This window comes from Priapulus caudatus, unplaced genomic scaffold (assembly GCF_000485595.1).
Source record: "Priapulus caudatus unplaced genomic scaffold, Priapulus_caudatus-5.0.1 Scaffold900, whole genome shotgun sequence".
NCBI lineage: Eukaryota > Metazoa > Priapulida > Priapulimorpha > Priapulimorphida > Priapulidae > Priapulus > Priapulus caudatus.
This window is the reverse complement of record NW_014577961.1, coordinates 107,061-120,378: the sequence shown is the minus strand read 5'-3', so window position 1 is coordinate 120,378 and position 13,318 is coordinate 107,061. Positions and strand designations below refer to the sequence as shown.

The window sequence follows — 13,318 nt, the reverse complement described above, 5'->3', positions numbered from 1 at the left end:
TCTTAGAATTAACGGTAAACTAGATGAATGTTATCTCATAATCTATGCTAGGAATTCCTCCTTCTTAATTTTAAATGCCTTAATTTTCCGCAAAAATACTCTTGTTCCTCGGAGAATATTTGCGCATGTGCGATCACTGTTTCCAGACGCGCGCAGTACGGACTGAATTACAACAGGCTTAATTATTGCTTTTGTGAGATGAGAGACGAGGAGAAGAGGAGGGGGTGGGGAGACTGAGAAAAAACTTTCAGAGGAGATTAGCTGCGGAGCAGGTGGAAGAGAAGAGGAAACTGATGTGAAGGACAATGGGGCAAAGGTGAAACGACGGACGCCTATGAAGTAGGATTTTGCACACTACAGGTAGTACTCTATGGTCTATGGTCTTATTCTATAGTCTACGGATCGGAAGCTGTCGGATGTGTTTTCGTTCGTTGTCGTGTGAATATTGAAACGAGCGTCGAGCCACAATTTTGCAATCACGTTTCCTACCTGCTCTCTATATTCGTGTTGTGTGACATATGGGCGGGCACGTTCGCGTAAATTTTATGTACTTGTGGTGTGCAGTCATGACCATATTGACCGGCCTCCTCATCTTTTCCTCTTCTCACCTCTGCGATATACTGTCTCGGCTCTTGTCACCTATAGGTACTTCCCTTGCATTCCGATCATCTCTCTCTCTTTTCTACTCTCTCTTCATCGTCTCTCTCTCGTCTGCTCTGTGGCTCTCTCTCTCTCTCTCCTCTCTAGTCAACTCTCTCTCTCGTGTCGCCTCGTCACATCAACTACCACTTACTCGAAGACTCTCTCCTCTTGTGTTTCCTTTCTATCTATTTTCCTCGTTCTCTTTCTCGCTGCTCTCTTTCATTAACCTCTTTACCCCATCTTATCATTCTCTTTGTTATTGTATCTACTTCGTCTCCAATCTCTCACTCTCCCCATCTCTTCCTCTCTCATCTTTCTCTTCTCACTCTCCACAGCTCTACCCTGTCTGCTCCTCTTTCTTCCTCTTCTCTCGCCTTCTCGCTCTCTCATTCTCCCTCTCTCTGTCCTCTCTCTCTCTTCTCATTCTCTCTCTCTCTCTCGTCTCTCTTCTTCAGTCCTCTCTCTCTCTCTCTAGCTAAAGCCACAATGCCATGGCCATAGCATCTCTTTATGTACCTCGATCTCTGAGTCTAGTCTTGGGAATCTGCTCCGTGCAGGCTGTGTCCAGTCGTTCTCCTCTCTTCGCTCGCGCTGTCTCTTCTTTTTCGGCTGAATTTATGTACCTATTCTCTCTGCTCTTCTCTCTTCAGTGCAACCCGAGGTCTCTACGTCTGTCCTCACTCTCAACTACAGAATGCCTCCTTACTCAACGCTTTCTCATTTCTCTCCACCCTTTCTTTTCGCGTTTCAACTCTGTCCTGATTGCCTCCTTCTCATTAGGCTCTTGTTTATTGCCCTTCTTCTAAAATACTTCTATACCAAATAGTGCAGTCTAAACAACACTAAACAGAAAATACCACCCCATTTTCCAAGCGTGTTTCTTTTTTGATGAGCGTGAATTCAAACTATTGTTCGATCTTTCTGGAACCTTTAAATCGAACTTATATGGGCTTGATTCGGTTCTGTTTTCTTTCTGCTGGTCTATTGTGTCTGTTTTGTCTGTTTGTTATTCCTTTGTGTTTGTGTCTCTTCTTCTCTCTTTGTCTCTTCTCTCTCTCCTTCCTCTTCCTCCTCTCACACACACTTCTGCTCAACTCTTCTCTCTCGCAATATACTTTTTCTCTTTTCTCGAGCGCATTAATATATATATATTGTATTATAGTATATAGTATATATATTATATATATGTCTATACCAAGCCTTTCTCCGTTTCTTCCCCTTTGCTCACTTCCTTACTCTCCCTTTTCGTGATGAGTATTTCGCCCACGCATCTGACCTTTTTAACGATAGTTTCTTGACAACGGCCCTAGGTTTAGTACGGGCGAAAAGTTTGTTCAGCCAAATTACAGCTAGTTCCATGTCAACTAACTTGTTTAACTCCCCATCGTTAGCACAAAATGTGAGTTTAGTACCCTACTCATATACTCCTTCACGCTGCATATCGCTGCTTGTGCGTGCGCATCTATTACCCCGCGTTCTCTCCTTGCGCTCTCGTTCCCGTTTCTAGCTCTCTCTGTGTGCTCACTTGTGCTTTTTGTGACTGTAAAAAACGTCGTATTATAGCCCTATAATCATATTTTGTGCTCTTGGCGCTGAAAAATAAATTGAGGCTTAAGAACAAAGCCATTTGCCTGGTCTAACTTTTCAACCGTGCACTGACGTGCCGTGGGACCGGATTACTATCTGCTGAGAGGGGAGGGACAGATTACTGATGGGAAGGGATCCAAAGATTGCCAGTTGTGAGGCGGCAGAAGGGAAGAGGAGAGAACTAGGGGGAGGCCGGCAGAGAGGGGGAGGAATGCAACGCTAAGATGTGCCACAACGCGCAGCAGTGCGCAGCAAACGCGCAGAAAAAATGCCACCGTAGGCACGTACATCAGACCACACGGAGTGCACAGCGACGAGGGATGGCGACGCACGGAATAGCACATATTCCTTCTATTATAGTTAGCTTCCTCTCGCCTTTGTCGGCATGACCCTCTCCTTCTCCGTTTTTTGGACTCACCCTCTCTCTCTCTCTCTCTCTCTCTCTCGTGCTCTCTCTCTCATGCTACTCGCCCAATATTTCTCTTCACGCACAACACACGCACGCGAACGCCACGCCACGCACGCCACACAATACACACGCACGACGCACGCACACCACCTCTCGCTCTCTCTTTCTTGCTTTCACACATACAGCATGTATAATAGTTTTTGTTTTTGAATCTGAAAATCCTTACTTCCACCCACTGGCCACCCTACTCCCGCTCTCCCCCTTCCCGCTCCCCGGCCCTTTCTCTCCCGTCTCCAGCGCCCCCCCTCTCCCGGTCTCCCGTAATCACCTTTCCCGTCACCACCGCCCCCCCTGTGCCCCCTCTTCCAATAATGTAGGCATGCGACTTGCAATCACATTCCACATGTTTAATATGCGCAGACATTTATTTGTGTGTAACCGTCTAAACGCCATGTATTAAATGTATTATATAATTACTCTGAAAACGTATTTAACAGTAAGTGAGAGGCAGATTAAATATAATTACTATACAGTACCGGTATAGCAGAAACAATATTTACTGGATAAGATTGGTACAAGAGTTGGGCCGTGAAATTCTCATCCTAACACTGTCGCATGTATGTTATTTAACATAATGTCAGCCAGTGACTTTGATTAAATATGACCATCCCTCGTCGCATTTTTATCCGGTAGAAATAATTCATACTGGAACACTGTATCTAGGTGGACCGGGTCACGATTCATATTGAAATACACATACAATGCAGACATGTAAGGATGCGGGAATTTTACGGGTCGCCAAACCTTTACAATCTTATCGGTAAAAGTTATTATGTTATAGATGAGAGAGGAGATAGCAGAGATGAGAGATGAACAGTTATAAGATTAAAGATTGGCAGAAGTACTAGAGACGTTAATACGTTTTCGGGGAAGTGATGAGAGAAAGGATAGATTAGAAGAGATTCAGAGAGATAGTAATTGTTTTAATAATGTCGCAATTTTCGCACGCGGAAAGAGTGACACACATGAAACGTAAGCATGATCGCACATCGATGAATTAATTTCTACCGATAGATGGACGGCGGAGATGTCATATTTTGGAGAACGAGTGAAGAGACGTTAGCATGATGATATCCCCACTGACCTGACTATGACATCCCACTACTTTCCGCTTCGCAGGAGTGCCCAGAACGTACCACACTGAGTCTCTCCCCGTCTTCGCAGTAGCACCCTGAGCGACCGCACCTGGTAGAAAACCACATCGTGCATTTCGGGAGACGGCGAAGCGAACGCGATGAGAGAGGAGTAACGGGAGGAAATAGAGGGAAGGTTAAAGAGGTATTACGAAAGAACAAATTAAAGATAATAATGATACGCAGAAGAGCGAAGTGAGAGGGGATTAGAATAGTTCATGAGAATGAAGATAGTGAATATAAGAGGATGAGAAGTAAGTAAATAATCGATAAGGGATAGATTAGATAGATTAGTATAGATAGATAGACTAAACAGATAAGTTAAGATAGATAGATAGATAGCATCAGACTACGATAGATAAGATAGATAACGATAGATGAGATCAATTACTGATAGGATAGAAGGTATAGGATGAGACCTAGATAGATACGTGATAGGTGGATAGGAATTAGATGACGATGTCAGCATAGATATGATAGATAGAAATAGGAGTAGCATAGACAGAGTAGAATATGATAGATTGAGATAGCAGATAGATTAGATAGGATAAGTGAATAAGCAGAGGCAATAGCTATTATAGAATAGATCGCAGAAGATAAAATAGATAGATAGACTTAGATCAAGATAAAGATAGATAGATAGATAGATAGATAGGATAGATAGATAGATGAAGATAGGATAGGAGTAGATTAGTATAGATAGATAGGATAGATCAGGATAGATAGATCCCGATAGATTAGAAAATAGGGATCAATAGGAAGAGAGAAGAAAACGTGACGCAGAAGAGAGAGAATGAACAGATATATGATAGATTAGCATAGATCAGATAGATAGATAAGATAGTATAGATAGATAGAATAAGATCAGATAGCATCAGATAGTAGATAGCATAGATAAGATAGAATGGAATCAATAGATAATTGATAGATAGGATTAGGCTAGCTATGATAGATAGATAGAGATAGAGAGCAGTAGACATGAGAATGAGCAGATAGGGATGAACGGAGAGTGGAAGAATAGAGAGTAGAGAGAGAGTAGATAAGAAGATGACAGATGAGAAGAGAATATGAAGAGAAGAAGGAGAGGATTGAGAGGAATTAGAAGGCGAAGTAGATAGGATAGAGTGAGAAGGCAGAGTTAAGGAGAGACGAGGGGGGGGGAGTAGAGGAGAGATAAGAGATACGAGAGAAGGGGATAGAGAGAGGAGATTAGAGGAAGGAATAAGAGACATGGTAATAGCGATTACTAGATAGGATAAGATCGAGAAAAATACTAGATAGATAGCATAGAATAGAAGAAGTTTAGAGATAGGAATAAGAGTATAGGAGAGATTCGAAGGTGGAAAGATGAGGAGAGTTTAGATAGGAGTGAAGAAAGAGAAGAATAGAATGAAGAGCCACTGTTTGACGCTGCCAGAAGTTAGGAAAAATTATGAATAGAGTAGAGAAGGAAGGAATGAAGAAAGAATGAAGATGAAGTGGATAAGGGAAGATATAAAGAAATAAGAGGAGACATAGGAGATAAGTAGTAAGGAGAATTGATATATTGACGAACAGGGCAAGATAGATAGGGATGAGCGACTCATGGATTACGAGCGTCGCCTACAGAATATTAGGGAATACGATAGATAGATAGCATAAGAGTAAGGATAGTGAGAAAGATAGAAGATAGCATCACTAGATAGATAGATAGTTAACCTCTAGGGATAGATACTCGCTGACTATAGATACGATATAGGAAGAAGGCCTTGCATGTAAGGTCTTGCGCATATATCGCGCAATATCTCACTAGAGAAGTTATATTATGTAATGAATATGAATTTAATATAGTGATGGGGAAATCTCCTCATAGATTTATGTAATAAATTGTTATCAGTAGACCTGTGTTCATAATTGGGAGAGCGCCCTAGCCTGTAGGGTTCACAACTCTTACTTCATCCTCTGCCGTCCCTCCCCTTGCCTCCCTTGTCTCTCACTCAGCCTCCTTCTTCTGCTACCGCCCTCAGCTATCTTTCCTGTCGCTGCCTCCCACCCCTCTCTCTCCCAGCAAGTTTTCTTCAGTCCGTACTGCACGCCTGAAACAGTGCTCGCGCATACGTAATATCTTCCGAGAAGAAGAATATTTTGCGAAAATTAGGCATTTAAAATGAAGAGGAGTTATCCTAGCATAGATCGTCCGTATAGTCAACTCGCCTCGCCGGCAAACTCGACCCGAGTATCGAGCCGAGTTTGCGGGTGGGTCGAGTTAACCAGTGCCCGCATAGATTTATATAACATTGATTTAGATAATAATCAGTATAGACCTCACTGGAATGGACCTCAGTGAATAGGAATGGACCTGAGTGGACCTCAGTGAAATAGGAATATACATATATATATATATATTGACAAATTTACTTGGAATAATATGGAACTATCGTTACGCTGCTTCCATGTACATCTAGGTTTACGATGCTACCTTAGGCTTAATATACCGTCATTGGTCTAGCTCACTGGCCTTGTATGACGAGCCAAGGCATGTAGTGGACGTTAGCGTTTATCCATTTGAAATTAGGGACGCAGCGAAGAGCAGTGCGTGGAAGTCTTTATTTGTGCATCAGTGATGGTTGGCTAACCAGACAGCAGGCATATGTTAACAAGACTTATAGATGAATCTATCAGAGAGCATGTGAGTTTGTGAGACCGTGGCGTCAGTGAAGCAGTGAACAAACACAGAACACTAAAACTGTCGAGATGACACGCGAAAGCTTGTTTTATTTGTTGATTTGCACCTAAAGACAGTCACATGGCAGAACCTTAGCTACATAATTGTTAATCAATTACTTCTTCCATAGTTAGGTAATGTTACCATCCTTCCGTATATATACTCTAACTCGCAGTAATGGGTATATTTACTATCAATAATGAAATAATCAGCGCAACTAAAGGTTGAGTTTTTTGCATTGAAGCGTTTTCATTGTTGGCATTAACGATTGCACTACGAATTTCATTACTCTTTTTTAGATAGTTCGACCTGGGAGCATATATATATATATATATATATATATATATATATACATACATTTATAAATCAAATTCACTACCTCTATATCAAATAGGGTACAACACGCGCGTTGATTACAATAGGTCAAGAATGTCTCGACGGTCGATATCGGGTGCGAGCAGGGGCGGATTAAGGCTCACTGGTGCCCTAAACACTGACCAATCTTGGTGCCTCCCTCCTTTCCGCACTGACCCAGTCCATTTTAGTTGTTGACCTGTCTGACCAAATATACAATGCAGGTTGCAGCAGTACAAAAATTTATGTAGGATTTCAAGGAGGGTGGTGATAAACAGGCGGGGGGTATTGGGGTCCTCTCCTAGAAATTTTTTAAAATGTAGATCGCAGGAGATGGTATCTGAGGCTATTTTGAGCGTACATGCATGTACACCTTCATTCGGACTACGAGTCAATCTATTTGTTTTTTACACGTTTTAGTTGTGAGAAAGAACTCTCTGTTGTGCAGTTGGTGACCATTAATGTTAAAAATATTCTTAAGGCAATTTCAACATTTGGAAAGGCACTCTCTAGTTTGTCTTCTGTAATTGTGTTGTAAAGTTCCATGTAAGTGAAAGATGTTTTCTTGGTTGTTTTAAACTTATGAAGAACATATGAATGGAACTGCTGAAGCTCTATAGACAAAGTGTTATTCATGTCATCTGGATAAGCATCAATGAGTGTCTGACAAGTCTTTGAGTACCTTTCACTTTCTGATAATTGGGAATTAGCACCTTGTTGGTGGCTATCTTTAATAAGTACTAAGTTGGCTAAGTACAAATCTTTATTCGTTTTTTTTCTTTTCACCCTTTTCCAAACTTTGTGGTGCCCCCTTTGGCCCTGGTGCCCTAAGCACGTGCTTAGTCTGCTTAATGGTTAATCCGGCACTGGGTGCGAGGCTCGATTAGGTAACACGAACTTCGACGTCTCAGTTTCAAGAGTAAACAGTTGGTGGAAGGCTACTGCTGCGGGCCCTCTAAAGTACATAGCAATGTCCCTCGCGTCGATGGTCGGGATGCCAGCTTGGTATAATTGATTTCGGCCAAACCTACGAGCTCAAAATGGGCAGGGATATGCCCTGGAGAAATGGGCGCCTGGGTGCCAGGGTAAAGTCCGCCATAGAATTTTCACCTTGCTCGCAGCTCGCGTTCTGGGTTCCGCATATGCTAATATACATAAAGATGGCGCCCGTACGCGGACACCGTTGACTGCCAAGATCATTTTCTTCGGCCGTTCTCATACGTTCAAACTGGTCGCGGGCGAGCCGACGGCACGTGTGCATGGTAAAATCCGATCTATAAAATTCACTATGCTCGCAGCACCTCGCTACGATTGCCCGCCTATGCTAATGTACAAACAATGGCTCTCGCACGTCAGTCGTCGTTTACTGCCAAGAGTACTAGTCTGTAGTGTGCAAAACTCCTACTTCATACCGTCTCCGTCGTTCCCATTGCCTCCATTGTCCTTCACTCAGTCCCCTCTTCTTCCATTGCTCCTCAGCTATCTCCTCTGAAGTTTTTCTCATTTTCCCACCCCCTCTCTCTCTCTCAGATCTCACAAAGCAATAATAACCTGTTGTATTCAGTCCGTACTGCGCGCCTGAAACAGTGATCGCACATGCGCAATATCTCCGAGGAACAAGAATATTTTGCAAAAATTAGGCATTTAAAGTTAAGAGGAGGAATTCTAGCATAGATTATGTGATAACATTCCATCAGTTTACCTCATTTAAGATATAGGAAGAAGTCCTTGCATGTAAGGTCTTGCGCATATATCGCGCAATATCTCACTAGAGAAGTTATATTATGTAATGAATATGAATTTAATATGGTGATGGGGAAATCTCCTCATAGATTTATGTAATAAATTGTTATCAGTAGACCTGTGTTCATAATTGGGAGAGCGCCCTAGCCTGTAGGGTACACAACTCCTACTTCATCCTCTGCCGTCCCTCCCCTTGCCTCCCTTGTCCCTCGCTCAGCCTCTTCTTCTGCTACCGCACTCAGCTATCTTCCCTATCGCTGTCTCCCACCCCTCTCTCTCACAGCAAGTTTTCTTCAGTCCGTACTGCACGTCTGAAACGGTGCTTGCGCATACGTAATATCTCCCGAGAAGAAGAATATTTTGCGAAAATTAGGCATTTAAAATGAAGAAGAGTTATTCTAGCATAGATCGTCCGTAGTCAACTCGCCTCGCCGGCAAACTCGACCCATGTGTCGAGCCGAGTTTGCGGGTGGGTCGAGTTAACCAGTGCCCGCATAGATTTATATAACATTGATTTAGATAATAATCAGTATAGACCTCACTGGAATGGACCTCAGTGAATAGGAATGGACCTGAGTGGACCTCAGTGAAATAGGAATATACATATGTATATATATATATATATATATATATTGACAAATTTACTTGGAATAATATGGAACCATCGTTACACTGCTTTCATGTACATCCAGAGAGACATTATTTGTGCATCAGTGATGGTTGGCTAACCAGACAGCAGGCATATGTTAACAAGACTTGTAGATAAATCTATCAGAGAGCATGTGAGTTTGTGAGGCCGTGGCGTCAGTGAAGCAGTGAACAAACACAGAACATTAAAACTGTCGAGATGACACGCGAAATCTTGTTTTATTTGTTGAATTGCACCTAAAGACAATCACATGGCAGAACCTTATAGCTACATAATTGTTAATAAATTACTTTTTCCATAGTTAGGTAATGTTACCATCGTTCCGTATATATACTCTAACTCGCAGTGATGGGTATATTTACCATCAATAATGAAATAATCAGCGCAACTAAAGGTTGGGTTTTTTGCATTGAAGCGTTTTCATTGTTGGCATTAACGATTGCACTACGAATTTCATTACTCTTTTTTTAATAGTTCGACCTGGATTTGCCAGTCTGACCAGGGTAGTTACAATTGCAAGCGGGCGGATCGCAGCACGTTACAACTGCATCAGACATGGGCTTAGCCAACTCCGATGCTCTCTTATTTATCCCCGTAAGTGTTCGCGAGTGAGCCGCCATTAGGCGGCTTACGTTTCTGAGCACGTCTTCGTAGTTGTGGGCGGGTAGCGAAAACTTTTCGCTTGGATCATTCTCAATATTGTAAATCAATGGTGGTATGTGTGCAGTCACGCATGGCGAGTCGCAATCCTTGCAAGTAAACAGCAATGCTTTCTGAGGGACACCATTTACGCAGTTTCTCTCGTTCGTGTAATGCTCTGTTTGAATAACCGCCTGGGTGTAAAAGTGTATCTTGAAGTCGCCGTAGCGTACTGCCATGATCCTCTCGTCGCAGTAGAAGTACAATATATCATGAACCTTTGCTGTGTGCTCTCCGAGTAGCACCCTATGGAAACTTTTCCCTGCAAATAAACAACGGTTAACGATCACCTTCGTGACATGTTTCTTGCATACTCAAGTAGAATCCAGAAACAAGCGGTCTAAATAGGAATGACATGTTGACACGTTTTTCTTAATAAATAAATAATATATATATATATATATATATATATATACCGTCTATAATATAGGATTTTTGTACCGTCTATAATCCTGTCATCGGGTAGCTTAATTCCTGCTAGGTTTGCAAATGTTGGCAGCAAGTCCGTTACACTTAGGACAACCTTTGATGTTCTGCCTGGTGTGATTGTTCCTGGCCACCAGGCAATACCTGGCACCCTAACTCCTCCATCCCACGTTTGACCCTTTCCTCCCTAAAACAATCATTCCCAGAGTTTTATGAGTATATTCTTTCCACGCTCTCGCCTCTCTCTCTCGCTCTCTTTTTTTTTCTTCTCTCTCTTCCTCTCACGCTGCTCACCCTCGTGCTCTTTCGCCGTCTCTGTTTATCTCTCTGCCACTCTCGCTCTTTCACTATCCCACTCCTTCTTTACATATCGCTGTTCCTTTTCTCATTTTGATTTAATATTTAGCATAAATGTGAGAGATTTTCTATCTATGAAGGTTCACTCGCATTTGATAATTATTCTTCAGCTGTGCTCACTTCAAGATTCCCGCCCATCCTGACTCTTACAAGGCTCCAGGCTGCGGTCCGTTTATCTGATGTGAAAATTCACAGTGTGTTTTTCTCCAGCGCTTCCTCTCGAGCGCATTCAAGAATTCTCCAACTGCCACTGCCATTTCGGCGACGTTGTCTACCATACCTCCTGCCAACACGATTGTTATATGCTGCCGGTAAATATTTTTGCTGTTCGCCGTTAGTGTTAAACTGTGCCGGTATTTTTCAAGTTTCTAGTTCATTAGCTCACCTTGACATCTTTTTTTTTTTCAGGCTGAAAAAAAAAAGGGCTTTTTTTAATTTTTTTTTGGCCATGGGTCGTCGTCCGTCGTACGTCCGTCCGTCCGTCCGTCCGTCACATTTAGCTACGGTCACGATAACTCAAGGAAACGTTTGACCCACATGCTTTGAATGGGTATAGTTGTTACTGCTATGCTCGCCATATTAAACGTCCTATTTTTGGAGCACGCCAGTCGACCGTACTTTCGAGCCAGCGGCAATTATTTTGGCAAAAATGGAATTGCCATTAGTCAGTTCAGGTTCAACGGATTTTGCTTATTTTGGTTATGTGAATTGAAATGAAATAATATTTTTTTATGCCAAAATTGGTAGAGGTTTGGCAATTATATAGCATATTATATAGACACGCACATAACAACAGTCTGTGTATTCATGCAAACTTCGTCTGGTTCGTTTTTACAAGATTTCATTGACAATTCTTTATGCAAAATTTCCTGCTATGACATATTATGATTTATACTATATTATTATTATTATTTTTTTTATTATTATTATATTATTTATTATTATTGATATAATAATTTATGCTAAGAACACAACGGTTATACGCCATCTACTCGCCAAATTGTGATTCCTTTTGGTTATAAATTTATGTATAAGTTTATATTAATATTATTTATTATTTTCACATAAAATTACACATATAATTTCAGAGCGTATATATATATTATAAGATTATATATGGGCAGTTCTTCCCATATATAGCTCTTCGTTTCATAATGTACGCGAGGTCAAAAAACTGACCCACTACTCAGGCCGGAGTGAGCTACAGTGTCATTGACATTTTCATTTTTCAGTCAAGTTCGTGCGACATTCTTGATCGCAGTCTCACCTACATTGTACCACACACATGACTGGTAGCACCAAGCACACACGGGACCGGAGTAGCATCTTATAGGAAGTGCAAAAAAATGCGTGCAAAGCGCGCGGATATAGTAGCAAAAACTACCGTTTTTCGACACGCCTTTAAACCGCGGCATCACGCCCAGGTCCGTGTGTGTCTGCGTCATGGGGTAGTAAAGGAAGAATGGCGTTCCATCGGCGTTGCTCCGGATGAATTCCACAGCGTCGCGCACTATCGCGCCCGTCATGAAGTGCGTGTCTATAGGCTGCTGAACTACGCGGTCGCCTTCGTACAGAAAGCACCGGTCAGTGTCAGGGGCTGCCATGTGTACCTGTTAATAAACGTTCACTAATTAACTCATTAATATATGCCGGAATTAACTACCTAGTGAATACCTTCGCCAGTCATTCTTCGCCTTTGTATAACACATAATATATAACTATAAACAGTTTTATATGATACGCGCGCGTGCGCATTCGCACCGACACCACATAAAAACAACAATAGTCTATGTGCATTATTCAAGTTCTCTTATTTGTACATATAGTATCAGGAGTAGATAATAGGGAATTATTCCCTAATAATTCCCTATTATCTACTCCTGATAGTATGCACTTTGTTTGAATTTAGCCACATAAGGAATATCTTTGATTAAATTTGAAGAGCTTTTCAAATTAACTAGTAAACTAATCATATCATTGAATCTCTGCATCATATATTTGATTAGAGTTCCCGTATTATTTTGATTAGGTTCTAGTATGTCCCCGTCGGATGCGGCATTCTAATCAAATTTGATAAGTTTATAATCATTTTTGACCAGTTTATTTTTAGAGTTTACAATTAATACATCTCTGGTATTTGATATGTCTTTCGGCAGAACGTGTGACTTTGCATGTGAGTCACGGGTTATCCCGCGTTCGTCAGCTCCGCTTAAGTCGAGATGAGACTTAGATTTTGCCCATAAATTTGTCTAGAGGTTACTCTGGTTTCACCACCTGCCTGTTGTTTACCCCATGACGACCAAATCATGCTCAACGATAGTACCCATAAGCATTTTGTCCCAGTCAATTCAACCTCGATATACATATATAGTACACGCGCGCACGCACACGTGCATGTACATGGCAGACTCACTTTGTTCACGTCACAAGGCCACGCCATCGTAAAAGGCAGATTCGTTCCAACGTAATCAAATCCCTGGTTTTTAGGCAGATGCGTTCCATCGCTTGAATTATACTTGTTAATACCTATTAATATAATCCGTTACATATCGACA

General features: G+C 41.8%; 1 protein-coding gene and 1 long non-coding RNA gene across 2 annotated transcripts in view; both read right to left on the bottom strand.

The window, feature by feature from the left end:
- Positions 1-6,557: 6,557 nt before the first annotated feature.
- Positions 6,558-13,318, bottom strand: part of LOC106814296 — a 17,593-nt gene continuing 10,832 nt past the window's right edge. Inside the window, exon 2 of the long non-coding RNA XR_001394589.1 lies at positions 6,558-6,844. This is a non-coding gene — a long non-coding RNA (uncharacterized LOC106814296). The remainder of the gene's footprint in view (positions 6,845-13,318) is intronic.
- The window catches only part of LOC106814294 (arylsulfatase-like), a 14,264-nt gene continuing 7,503 nt past the window's right edge, over positions 6,558-13,318 (bottom strand). Inside the window, exons 6-8 of the mRNA XM_014818594.1 lie at positions 10,422-10,593; positions 9,734-10,242; positions 6,558-6,816 (exon numbers count right to left, since the gene is read on the bottom strand). Coding sequence (XP_014674080.1) covers positions 9,749-10,242; positions 10,422-10,593 — 666 coding nt within the window. The 3' untranslated portion in view covers positions 6,558-6,816; positions 9,734-9,748. The remainder of the gene's footprint in view (positions 6,817-9,733; positions 10,243-10,421; positions 10,594-13,318) is intronic.